We start from the raw sequence: 13,878 nt of genomic DNA on the forward strand, positions 1-13,878 counted from the left end.
GGAAGATGCCTTCAGAAATCAATTGATCTATTTAAGTATGTGGGTTATTTGGAGATCATAGCCTCGGTTTAATTGCCTTTTTAGAGGAAAATGTCATCACAATGTGACAGATAACAAGATCAAGGAGGCATTCAATTTCCAGTCATCGTAAAAAGCAGCACCAGTCAATTTGAATATATTGAAAGGGCTTTTAAGGGAACAGGTTTGTCACAAAGTGCTTTCCCAGAGCAGCTGAGCAGAAGCGTCCCCCAACTTGTTTTGCGGCCTCAATGGTTGCCTAATACGCTGTAGGAGTTCGACCCGCAGTTTATTGTGGCACATCCGGCACTTCGACTGCAACCGAACATCTGCATGTGACAGCTTCGCGTTCGAGGTGCCTCAGCTTCATCTCCGCAAACAAAGATTGCAATTCCACGGCGAGCTAAAGGTCCCGATCCGAATCTCGAGGCTGAATCTGTTGTTTTCTCTTTAGTTAGAAATCGACTCTCGCTCCGCTGTGCCGTTCTGATTTCGTGATACGGAGCTGATGCTGTTACAGGTCTCGGCGAGAAAAGCACCAGTAGGAACAAGATTATAGCTTAAGTGCAAAAAAACCCCCAAAAAACCAGCTTTGTCATGATTGTTAAATTATTGAGAATGAGTTACAGACATAAATCATTATTTAACTACAGAATTATTAAACAGCTTCTAAATCTTTTCCACTTTATGCACAACAACTGCGCGCAGAGCCACCGGAAATTTAACTTTCTTGAAGATCCATTGTGGGCAAACTGTAACCGAGTAGGAAAAGAGGTCATGAGAGAGTTAGTGGTGTGAGTGACTGAGAGGGATTTTCGTCAGTTGCACAACAACAAGAGGGAGGTATTAGGCCTTGGCTCAGAGCAGCTGCCAACTGTTGGTCTGCTACAACAGCAATGAAAGAAGCTGCTTTGAGTGTGAAGAGCTTACTTATCAGACACGGGAGTCAACAGTATGGTGCATTGTGCCCCTCTCTCTCTCTCGCTCTCTCTCTCTCTCGCTTGGATATTGTGAACACAGCAGATAACTTCTAACACAGTGGAGGTATGGAGCTATGAGTTTGACACCTTTTTTTTTTTTTGAGGTCAAATGCAAATGCTGGCTCCAAGTAACCGCAGATGACTGAAGACACATGAACTCTGGGTGAAGCAGCTTAACATTTCAGAGGGAGGTTTATGCAGATGAGAGAGAGGAGAAGAATTTAAGAAAACAAATAAAGTGATATTCATCATTGTATGTAGACGAGGAATTGTAGTAGACAGTAAAAGAGTGAGCGGGGAAATAACAGCAGAAACAGGTCGAAAAAAACGTAATCTGTAAGCTAAACACAAAATTTTTGGCCGAACGTTGACTTTCTTTTCATTGATAAAACTGCTGAATATCAAACAAAGTATGTGGGTAGCTTAGAGAGGTGTCTCTAAAACGAGAACTACTTCAATGTTCTTTTGATCAAGGCATTTAACGACTCCAGTGAAGCTACGCGAGGGTCAACAGAACGAGCTGGAGTCGGCGTTGGGCATCAGCATCTCTTCCGTCCGATCAAATAAGCATCCAAACATGATCTTAAACAGGTCGAGTGGTTAAAAAGTCTAATGTTTGAGTCCCTGCATGGAAGAATGCTTGTTTGATTCCCAATCCTATACTAACTAATATACTATATCTTTTAAGGGGTTAACACAAGACTTAAATTGTGAATATTGTAGAGTCTGAGTACCAGTTAGAGTAAAACATTTTCCTTGAGGGATAACTTATCCCTAAAAGAACAAATTGTACAATATACATTGCCTCTTGCAGAAAATTCCCTTCGTTCCTTCAGGTTCTCCCTGACAAATGATTACAGAAGGAATAATTTTCTATTTCCATGTTATAACACATAATCGGCCCATCCCACATGGGATTATATCACCGATCTAGTCTGAGAAAAACAAGAGCCTGTGGGATGGTATGCTGTAGGAGCGAAAACCCCAATTGAAAAGGCACCATTACTCAAACAGCATGAAACCAGAAAACGGCAATAAATCCTCCAGGAAAGAAGGGCTTCCTTCTTAGATGCTTTGGGAGTATTTCAATGCAGATGGTTCTGTTGTAATACATCTAACAACTTTAGAGACAAACCATTTTGTAAGACTGGGAAATGTTTTCAAACAGATTTGGATTTTAAGTCAAGTGTTGAGAGCTTAATATGCTCGAAGCAGACCTCGTCAAAAAGGCCTTACACGCAAGCGCTTCATTGGTCGACCTACCCATGAATTATTTGGGTGTAAGGCCTCTCTCCTGAGGGATACCCTGTTTTCATTGATCCAAGCAGACCTTTCCAAAGACACTGATTTAAGGAGGGCTTTGAATCGCTCTTAACTCTGGTGCCTGATCCAGGATCACAAGGTCTGTAAATTACTTGGGCAAAATATGACAATGAAACGGTCGCCCTGGCATCCCTTTATTTTTTACATGTTGTTTGGAACTATAATATGTAATACACCTGGCAGGCAACATATCTACCACCAGCGAAACAAATATCGACAGAAAGCGAAGCAAATAATAACTTTATCACCGCGACTAGTTTGTTTTTGTTAGCTTTGTCTCCTTAACACGGCATATGGCAAACCAGCACGAGATGTTTGCAAGCAGTAATGGAGGTGTGCCAATGGTGTATTTCTAGTTGATGCAATCAAGAAACAAAGGGACAAAGATAAGAAATATATTTAACATGTGTTTTTCACAAACATATTCAAACCCATGACGAGATGCCAAAATACATGTTGGGATAAAGAAAAAAAGGAAAGAAAGAAATTGGATTGTGGCCGTAGGATCTCTACCAAGCTCTGAATCGTTCAGCGCGGTCGCTTTAATTTTTTTTCAGTTGTTTGGATCCTTTGATGAATTATATAAATACTTATAGATATATATAATAAAAGTAGAGTGGCTAATATTGAGCATTGGAAAGTACATATTCTGTCCTCTTTCTTTCACTGATACCATACAGTGTGTGTACTTACAATTTTTATTTAAACATCATTTTTTTGTCTTCCAGGAGATTCTGCGTCTTTGGAGCGGTGCTGGAGTCGATCCTCGCCTCGTTTGATTCATCTCTCTCCGTGAGGAGCAGAGGCGAGCAGGAGGTGAGTGATGTCTCCGAGTACCACTTACACGAATGCAATGAAACTAGTGAGGAAAAGGAAGTGAAGGCTTGTGGTGGGAAGCAACTGGACCAAGGGCTAAACAGACTTATCTCCTATTATCACATTGATTTTTCTGATCTCTCTCGTGCTGCTATCTTCCTCTCTTGTTTTCTTTCTTTTTTTATTTAACGCCGCTCTCTTTGGCTTGGAGATTCATTTGGAGCGCTGTGAACTCCTCTTCTCAGCGGGCATCTGAGAGATCTTCTGGCTGAGAGCTTTTAAAAGCCCTGTGATTGCATACCAAACCGAGAGGCCAGGTATTCACCTGAGACTAAAACGGTTGCCATGGTAACACCCACTGTTGGCCCTGGGCTGGCACAAAATAATGCACGCGGGAGGTGGGAAGAGCGAGCGGCTGAGCGGGGTAATCCATTTGACAACACAATGTGCAAACATACCAAAACCTCGATGACTCTTATGTTTCATGCAGACCTGACTCAGAGTACATCCCAGTGGCTTTTGAGTCATCAGATGCTCAGCGTACCCAGTTGACAGACAGCATATTTTCACCGTGCCTCCGGGCTACGAGGAGATCAGCGCAGCTTATTGGACATTGGAAACGTGAGCATGGAGGGCTACCCTCTACAGGCAGTGAGTGCGAAACTCATCAGAAACGCAAACAAACCTATCGATTACTTTAATTACCTTCATTGTCCTTGAGGGTGAAGTTGGGATTAACCGGCAGCTGGCTCGGCAAAGCAAAAGAAAACCGCTGTCCATTGGCAAAGTCATCCTTATCCACTGCTGTGACAGTCTGGATCACCTGTTAGGGAGGAAGACACACAGCGTAAATTACTTCTCCGAAGGCGACACCTGCAACATTTAATTAGCCGCTGCACCATTTAGAATCACTCAGTTGTAATTGCATGGAGGGGCTGATCTGGTTTCTGAAGTATGTTTCGCGATTTGTTGATCATAATTGGTCGGAGCCTTCCGACCGACAGCCCAAAACGGCCGTGTACTATTTTTCTGCTGTATCTGTACGGTGGCTGAAGGAGAGCGGTGGTGAGAGCATTTGGCTTGCGGGGAAGCTGGCATCCAACAATGACAGCGGCGTTCTCAGGGAAACCTCGCTGCCACTTTTGTCAGATTGCCTCCCTTAATTGCTAAAAGACACCGCGGAGAGCGAGGAGAGAGCCGGCGTTGAGGGACAAAACGCCCCAATAGCCTCTGCGGCCACAGGAAGTTCTTATCTCCGGTGTGAGATGTGGGGCATTGTTGTGCTTCTGGTGTTACTCGCACAAGCTTCTTGTCTTCGACAAGTGCAGTGTTGGGATGTAGTGTTTGAGTTTTACTCGTGTGGATGTCATGGTTGACGGGGTGGCTGAGAGAAGCAGGGCTCTCTTTATTTTGAGTGATTCCGACGTCATATTCTATCAATTTAAGCACACGGGATGTGTCCAAATCCACTTTTTAATAGATTAATGATGGATCATTTTGGGCATAACATAAAATAAACCAATCAGATTGTCATGCATGCACCTTGGCGTATTCAACATTTTCTATAAACCTCAAGTTCACGAGTTGTGACGCGTTTGCTGACGTTTTCAGAAGCGGCGGAGGCAATCGAAATAAAGGTTTCGTTTGATGTGAAAGTAAGATATTGTAATTTTCATCACGTAGACTTTTGCTTCACAACTTGTCGATGTTGACGTTCCAACAGCCTCATTTTCTTCTGTCATGTTGCCGTTGCTCGGCAGCGGTTTTCTCACGACTTGAGTGACAAGCACACGCCGAGCATGACTTCCTATGTTGTCACTATGAGTTCACGAGTTCCCTTTGAAAACAGCCTGCTACTATAACCGTATATTACCGAGCCGTAGGAAAGGACTCTTCTGCGCAGAGGAAACCGATCTGCTCGTGTGCAGATTTCAGTAAACTGATGTTCACAATAATAATCGTACACATCGAAATCTTTTCGTTTTCAATCTTTTGCAAGTCTGCAGCATGTCCTTATGCGTGTTGCAAGCAGAGTGTTTGTGCGTTGTGCTACCTATCTACATAGATGCATATTACTTTCTTAATAATGTTTGACCATTGACTTAAGGCCAGGTTCTTGTTGGCCAGTCGCCGTCAGCTGCCTCAAGATAGCACTGCACCAACATGATCCCCGAACTCACCTCGTTTTAAGTACGTCTACAACTACGTCAGTCTGAAATCAGTCAAGACACTTGGTGCCATTTTGTGTCAGATCTAAAATAGAGCCCACAATTATTATTTTTTTTTGTGGTTTCCAATCAGTATGAAAACCAAACTGCCACCTGATTCTTCTTAAACTTCAGGATAATGGGATGTTTGGGAACCAGAGGAAGGAATACAATTGATTGTAAGCTTGAAAATGCTTGCCTGAGGAAACATTACTTCTAGGTTGGTGCAAAGTTGTTTGTCTTAGTGTAATTTGTTTGTGTAAAGCATAATGACAATCGAATGTGTCTCCGCTCTTCTTGAGGCCATTCTTCTATCTTGTATTCACTCAGTGATCTTGGAGGTCTGGCTAGTGTAAAAATATATCTGTACAAACGCCATGCTAAACATTTTCCTTTCAGTATTACAAGGGTTATACTAAGGGCACTAACGGGAGGCAAAGAGAAGCTGCATATAATTCATTTCAACAGGGTGTTTTCTGAAAATTTTGACACCTGTCAGCAATTTATAAAAATGTTCCATTGCTGTGGTATTCAAACTGAAATGCACACAGATTGTGAAATGTTAATGATCAGCTCTGTTCTTTCACATACATCGTCTTCTGCATGGTGGTGTACCACTGTTTCTTTCAACGCATTATAATTCCTCACACGTTAATCCCCTGGGCCGAGAACCCCGAGGCTTCAATGTAACCTTAATTCAAATTTAATACAAACTTTCATTCAAACTTTTCTTCCAACCAGCTCCAAACTATTAAAAATGTATTTAGATGTGTCTTCCCGGTCTTTACTCCATCATCCTTTGCTGAACCACCCTTTCAGCTATTTTCATGCTGCTGATTGCTCTATATCTCAAAAACCTTCTTAATTTGAATGAATCAAAGACTACTGAGAGCAAATTGGAATGAGCTTCGATTTGGAGCTGTCATGGTTTGCTGCTGAGATACTCATTTTGAATGAGGGTTGATTAAGCAGCTCTCTCCGGTGCCTCCACAGTCTCTCACTGCTCGGCTCTCGCCGAGCGACCCAAACCGCCCAGAGAAACAATAGTTCATCGCAGAGTGCGTGTAGTCGGGGAAATGAGTGTGGCTAATGGACAACGCTTTCCATGTGAGGTGAAGGAAGATTTGAATGTGTGGGGACAGAGAAACAGAAATAGGCGTGGAGCAAGTTTTTTTTTCCGGCGCGCTCACCTGTCCCGGCCTCGAGCTCTCGCACACAATGACGTCCTCGTCCGTTGCTATTTCTGGCGGGTTGTCGTTCACGTCCAGGACCTGGACTGTAACGGGGACGTGACTTAGGAGGCTGGGGTTGTCTGTGGCAGAGGGGAAATAAAGTGACAAAGGACATAAAAGCCAAATGTAAGCTCTTAATAGTGAAGTAAAACATTGAACACTGCGATTTTAAACTGGGACACGCTGTGCTCTCCTCTTTCGAACTGTTTATGGGTTTTGTCTTTGGCTGTGCCGCTATAAAAACGCTGAGGGATGCAATGTTGCCGCAGGCAAATTTGTTTATTAAAGTTCATCTGATCTTTTTTTTTTTTGTCTCAGTTGGTGCTCTTGGTTGTAATGCATTATTTGCCCCCCGCACGGCATAAGCAATTCATCGAACTCGTAAAACTTTCCCTTTGTCATGAAAAAATAATATTTCTTATTGAAATAATTAAGTGAAATTCCAGTTTTCTGCAGTCTGTGCAGTTTAGTGGACGCCGGGTATCGATTGGAGATCACAGGGCTATGAGTGCAGAAATGTCAAGCTAAAAGGGCTTTTAGTACTTAAGGGGCCGTGTGAAGCAACATCAATACAAAACAACACTCACTCATTTGATAAAAATTAGAAATGTGAACAACCATTTTGAATCTGAGATGCAATAGATTTCCGTTCGATGGCCTCGTCTTTCGCGAAAAACCTTCAACAACTCGGAGGATACAGGTTGCAGGTGATTTCTCTCTGCCTCTACAATAGGTGCCCTTGAGCAAGGTAGTTAACCCTCGACCCCTGGGGGGCCTCTGTCCCCATGAGCAGAGTGTTTTTACTGGGTAGCTTCCAGGTGACTGTATTAGTGTCTGTAGCGGAACAGACCTAAAAAAAAAATGGCACGCTTGCTCAGCAAAACCTTCCGCAAGAAGTCACACAGGTGCACTTGTCTTTACATTAAATTAATGCTTCTAGATTTTTACTCACTCTATCTTGTGCATTAAGGATTCTGCGCATAGTGTTTTGTTTTTGGTGCCTCGTGAACGTTGACTACTGATTTAGAAGCAAAATCCTTTTATTTGATTTCATGTATTACTAACTTTCATTTGACTTTTTTTTCCCCACTCTGCACCAGCAGTTTGTTATAACACACACATTATACTGCAGGTTTTAATGCTTTTAAACACCAAGGCGATTCAGAAAAATGCGATCACGCATCCATTTCTCCGACTCACTTGCTCACTCGTATCCAATCTATTCCTTTTCTGCCGGATGGTTTGCAGTGAACAGCGCTTTGTCTTTCTCTATGACACAGCGGTGTCCTTGCTCATTTAAAAAAAAAAAATATATCATTCTGCCTTTTGACAGTGTCTTGGCTTGTAACTGTATCTTTGAATACTAAGGAGAGGTGAAGAGATAAAGAAACATTAGCATGCAGCTTCCCTGTCGGATGGCAAGAGATTTGCCGAATTGTGATTACAAATTATCCAAGTTACCTGATAGCAATTCCAGAAGTTAGCGGGGCCTGTATTGATATAATTAATTTTCAGTGTAGAGAAGGACATTGAAACAATTGGGACTAATTTGATTTTGTAGTTAATTATAAGGAAAATACACTCTAACCTATTTGAATACATTCTAATCAATATGCAAATGACACCCTTCAACCTTGTTTTCCTTTGACTTTAATTGTTAATTTCACTATTAACTGACTTGGCACGGGGCTGTGCTTAAATACTGTTAGTCACTGTCTTATTGCTGTTAATAATCCTTTTTAAACATCTTGCTGCACTGATAACCGAACATATTGAAATGCATAGAGAGCACTGCACCACTTCACTGGAATTTTAAAGCACTTTACTTAATAGTGGCTGTTGAAGGGTTGTACCACGTAAGGTTTTATTTTAACTGTTTAAATGAAGGATATTTGGCATGCGTAACCCAAATAGATAATTCAAACTGTACATAAAATAAAACTAGTTTTGCCACATGAAAAGAAGCAGAATGTAAATGCATTTATGTGGCTGGGAGTAGTTACACTCTGTCCTCTGCTGTCCTTGAATAAAAACTGGTGAACTAGTTTTGCATCATTGGACTGGTCCCAACAAGGAGTGCCAATGAACAGATTAGGGTTGGTACGGCATATTCTCCGGGAAACTTCAATCACTCGATTACAAAATAAATCACATGCAAGGTCTTCACATCGAAGACACGTTTAATTAATATAATTCCAGTAGGTACTGATCACTGTTTGGCTGATTTTAGTGACACAAATCAGCTGCAATTTTGAGGGTTTTCAAGCAAGTTGAACACTGTTTCAATATTCAATCATTTACGTAATGTTTTCAGAAATTACCAATGTTTAAGGGAACTGACAAAAAAGGTAACGCCTAAAACGTGATACTTCTCACAGAAAAGCATAAAATACCACAAGAAGCAAAGTATCCCGTGGTGTAAGTATCATTTAGAGCCAACAATGCACCAAAACCAATTTAAGCAATAGAAACATTGATTTTGTGAAAGAGGAAACCACTTTACTATTGCTCTTTAGCAACGCAGGATGTTTTCTTACCTTTACCTGATTAATCAATGAAATAATCAGTGAAATAACTTATATAGCTCTAAAGATACACAGCTGTTAGATTACAAGATGTTGAATATCTCCATGAATGCTGCTGTGTGCCTGAAATGTGCTCCAGATTTGATTCTTCAGGCAAAGGGAGCGTATGCAGTTTAGATTCATGGACTCATTCCTTCTTATGGAACCGTTCTTTTGTTGTTATTGATTTGGACTCCAATTTTACCCTCTATGAATTTTAACCTGGATTGCTGTCTGACAATGTGATCCCCTCAGGGTGTATTGTTATCTGGTGGAAGGAAAAAAAAAAAAACTCAGGGTATGACTCGAGAACATATATTTCTTTTTGTAACTTCTACTTTTTAAACATGGTGTTGTGACACAGAACTCAGCCACGATTTGAATGCGGTTCTGATTTATAACCTCTCTTATTAGCTGGAGGCTAAATGAAGTGAGAGTGGAGAGAAAGATCAATCTCTTCACCGCCTTTTGCAAGAAACAGCATTTCATGTTGTTTACTACGGTTCAGTTCAGTATGAGCGGTGCATGTTTGTGCCTCCCTTTCTGCTTATTTACCTTTTTCAAAGCCACAAAATCCACTTCTACTGTCAACATGTAAATAATGATAACTGTAACTGCTGGCTGACATTGTCGGGCTACAGCCAAAGTAAAAAATCCTCAGTTCAATGGCCATATTTATGATTTCCAGAAAAAAGAAAATACATTTGACTTCTCTTATTGACTTTTAGAGACTCAAAACATTCATATAAGAGTAAACGGTCAACAATAACACAAAACAATTGTAGAACAATTTTTGGGTTGGTCCACTTCCCTGCAGGTTACTATGAATAATACATTGACATAATAACGACATCATAACAAATGAAAAACATCTTTTCTCACATTGATTGTTCGAGCACGTTCTTGCACTTACTGCTGTTTTACCCACGTTGGATAGTAAATATCACCACTTCACTTTAGGGGCCACAAACATGATGAACTCGTGAGTAATTCATCTTTAGTTAGCGACCAACTTTTTTTTCTGCAAAGAATTCATCATGATCATGTTCAGTAAATCATAATAATTGATGCGCTCACCTCAGTTAACGCTTTCCTTCATGTGTTTCTCATGCATGAGTTCATGAATGAAAGGCTTTGAAGTCGTGCATGAAGTAACGCCGAAGTCACGCAGGAATTCATGCTCGAATCCCCGATAATTCATTCAGTGACGTGTTACCGAGTAAACGGACATAAAAGGTGCATTTACACACGCGAACATTCGGTTTATGAAAAGCAACCTGGGTACCTACCAACCTCCGAGGCCCTTACAGTGATGTTGTGCCAAGGCATGTCTTCTCTGTCCAGACGCTGCGTCGTACGTATGACTCCACTGCTGCCGTCGATTCTGAAGTACATCTTTCCGTCCTCTTTGCTGTCCAGGAAGTATCTAATTGGAAATAAAATAAAATTCCCTTTCAGTGTCCATTTCAGAGGTACAAGAGTTGTTCTTCAAAATGGCCGTCCTGTTAGGAGCTGACTTCATTATAAGTCAAAGAAAAATACCTCTAATGTAAAGGCCAACATAGGGTCGCTTTTGATATGATGCACACTTCAGGGGCATTCAGGCAATTAAGAACTGCAGTATCATACAGTTGGGAGCTTCACAAGAGAGATGAAGAGAAAAAAATGGACAAAATCAAAGAAAAAGAGGGTAGGCTTTTTAGTCTTTTCGGACTTCATATGGTTCAAGCTCTAAAAATAACAGAGCCCACAATCCAACCAGTAACATCATTTTGTTTGATCCTTCCTGCTCAGTAAACAACGATGTCTTTCAATCTTGATACCCCAAGTTAGTAACACTTTCTGTTTCTGAGATAACGCTGTTGATCTGATCGGGGTAATTTTCCAAACTTTGAATAAAAGGAAAGAAAGATGTGACAGACTGACATGATACTGCTCATTATGAGAAAACTGATCTTTTTAGCATTTAACTGAGCACTTTAATAAAGGGGCAATCTGCAAACTCCACAGAGAGCTAGACGCGAGCACTTGACGCATTTCGCCTCCGGCTCAAGTTCTACGAAGGTCTTCCAAAACGTGTCAAACCACCAAAACAAAGCCTTAAATTAATGAGATTTAGCGAACCGGAACCACGAAGAAGCCGCACGCTGAAGCAGACTGAAGTGCAGAGGAAGCACAAACCAGAGGGGGGATGTATTTATGCTTCCGTGATTTTCAAAGCCCGGTCCCAAGCTCGAAAGCACATGAATAGAATAATCCCCGCTGCTTTTAAGTGGACTTAGGTCCTGACAGAATGTTCTCAAAATACGTATTTCTAAGTCGAGAGCAATTATCTTCAATATTTAATAATGACAAAAGGCGATGTTCTGCTGGCAATGTTTACACTCTTGTAATGGCTTTCGAGCAACGGCGTTATCAAACGGGAGGTAAAGCAGTCTGCGGAATACAAAGCACAAATGGGCTCAGCTGCTCCTCTCACGAGTTCAAGCACGAAATGAGCATTGACTGTGTATTCCCTAATTTACCTCTTAATGACCTATTTACACCTTTAATCCAGCATTCATTCTCCTGCGTAATATACCCTAAGTCGACAATTTTCTATTGACGCGAGAGAAGGAAACGGTACAGGACTGTTAATGCCAGGGCTGCATTTATTGGATATGATTAACTATTTTATTTATTTATTTTTGGCATAGATTGCCAATGTACCCAGCAGCCCCCAGTAGAAATGTTGTCATGATTTATTGAATGTTCAGGCTCATACGAGCATGAAGGCTTTCCAGCTGTAAAAAAAAAAAAAAAAAAAAAAAAAAAAAAAAAGCAGAAGAAAAGAATTATATTTTATGAATTGCAGGGAAACATCCACTGAAAACACTTCAGTGCTTTTAATTACTGCTCCCTGCAATACATTTTATGCGTTTTGTTGTTTGGTGGTTATTTTCTCATCCTGCAAATAATTAGTCAGCAGTAAACAACGTTACACCAGGTAATAACAATTTTCTTTTCCATAATAAATTAACATTAAAAAACAAAAAAAACGTTATACTCAGCTTGTGAAATTAGATGCCACCATACAAACAGCAGAAACATGCAAACGACGACTACAACTGTGGAAAAGTTGAGTGGAAAAAAAAAAAAAAAAAAAAAAGTAAGCAAAAATGAGATGGAGTGCAACTCTGCCAAGCCAGTCAGCCACAACTATGCACAGTCATTTGAGAGCAAAGCACCCGGCAGATGATCCATCCATCAACTTCGATGTTATCTAAAAGATATTAGGCAAAGAAGTGCTTCTCATCAGCTCTGTCAAAGGCGAGGGGTTTTAAAAGTTTGATGGAAATTGTGGAGCCCAAGTTAACAGTGTGAGTCGGTCCTTTCTTCCGTGTGTGGGTGTACATGCAGCAGCGAGGGGGGAGGGGGGGGCTTCAAATAGTTCTCATCATATATCATATCGTTATTTTTTTTGCCTGAAATGACCATCCCTCCTCCTTCCATCAATTTATTTGATATTACAGCTGTTTATACCTGAAGGTAAGAAACACAGTCACAGTGAGTTAATGCCGGCGGACGACGGGACTGACTTGGATCTATGCAGTGCGTCATAGCAACGAGGCTGGGAACTTTTCAAAACCCCTTCCTGATAATTATGACGACGTACAAAGGCAGCCAGAGGTACTGACCCAGGAAGGCCTCGTTTGATTATTTTGATGTCGATTTCACGCCATTTCTCATCATTTCAAATGTCACTTCAGTGATATTTTCATTTCATTGCTCGCATGGGCGGACGTCTGATGATCAAAGAGAGCCAAATACTGATCCCTGCCGCGATTTTTTTTTTTTTTAACGTTCTGATGCCGACACAAGCGGCGGTGGTGGAGTTGTTTAGCTTTTCTGGGTTCAAGTGGATGTCATGGAAAATACTTCCCACTGCCTTCCTCTTTATGTGGTGAACACCGGGAGTGATGTACGGATGGGCGAGGCATCCCACCAGGACAGCGAGGAAACCCTTTCATATGGAGATTGCCTTCTTGTTTACTACAAATCTTTCGCAACGCGTTAAGACTCTGACACGAATCAAAGAATCAATCTTTACCCCGTGTCTTTTTCCCATTTGAAATAATACATCATTCATCATGAAGAACCGCACAGCGCACCTCATACAAACCACGGAGGACAGCGGTGCCGTCGCTGGGAGAGATGCACTCGAGAGGGAATTTCAAGGCTGGTAATAATAGCTGATGAATACTGGTTTGTTGTGGCTAACACCAATGGCTCATAATAATCAATACCCTGGCTAACAGCTCTGCAGCATCATTTATCTTCTCCTCTGTCAACCTTCCTCTGCAAGAAGCTAATGAGACTCAACTGCCATACGAACGTACGATGCGTGTTCATTTCTAGCTCACAAAAGTTCCTTATATTGGTGTAATGCGCTAATGTGTAAAACAAAGAGGATGTAACTGAGGATGGACGATGCTGAAGCTGGCTTACAATTCACAGAAACACAGAGCAAACAATTCTCAGGTTTTGTACCATTTATTTTTGTGATAGTTTGCTAGCACCCTCATTAAATGCCTCGATGCGGAAAACAACCCTCCAGTTTGAAAAGTTGTCAGATATTTTCCGGCATTTTCCTCCATCCAGACAACAACAGACCAGATTTAGCTTTAGCACACCTACATTTGTAATTATCAATACTGGACTTCGTTAACAAGAAGACAAACCTTCATTGTATTTGTTG

The 13,878-nt window shown here is 41.2% G+C and overlaps 1 protein-coding gene across 2 annotated transcripts in view; it reads right to left on the reverse strand.

Annotated features, from left to right (window-relative positions):
- The window catches only part of LOC138204486 (cadherin-18), a 143,894-nt gene that overhangs the window by 11,990 nt on the left and 118,026 nt on the right, over nt 1-13,878 (reverse strand). For both annotated transcript variants that reach the window (XM_069159793.1, XM_069159792.1), the window contains exons 8-10: nt 10,430-10,566; nt 6,535-6,656; nt 3,843-3,960 (exon numbers count right to left, since the gene is read on the reverse strand). In XM_069159793.1, coding sequence (XP_069015894.1) covers nt 3,843-3,960; nt 6,535-6,656; nt 10,430-10,566 — 377 coding nt within the window. The remainder of the gene's footprint in view (nt 1-3,842; nt 3,961-6,534; nt 6,657-10,429; nt 10,567-13,878) is intronic.

Source organism: Embiotoca jacksoni, unplaced genomic scaffold, assembly GCF_022577435.1.
Source record: "Embiotoca jacksoni isolate LCO1_2020_lvr unplaced genomic scaffold, fEmbJac1.0.p SCAF_25, whole genome shotgun sequence".
Taxonomy (NCBI): domain Eukaryota; kingdom Metazoa; phylum Chordata; class Actinopteri; family Embiotocidae; genus Embiotoca; species Embiotoca jacksoni.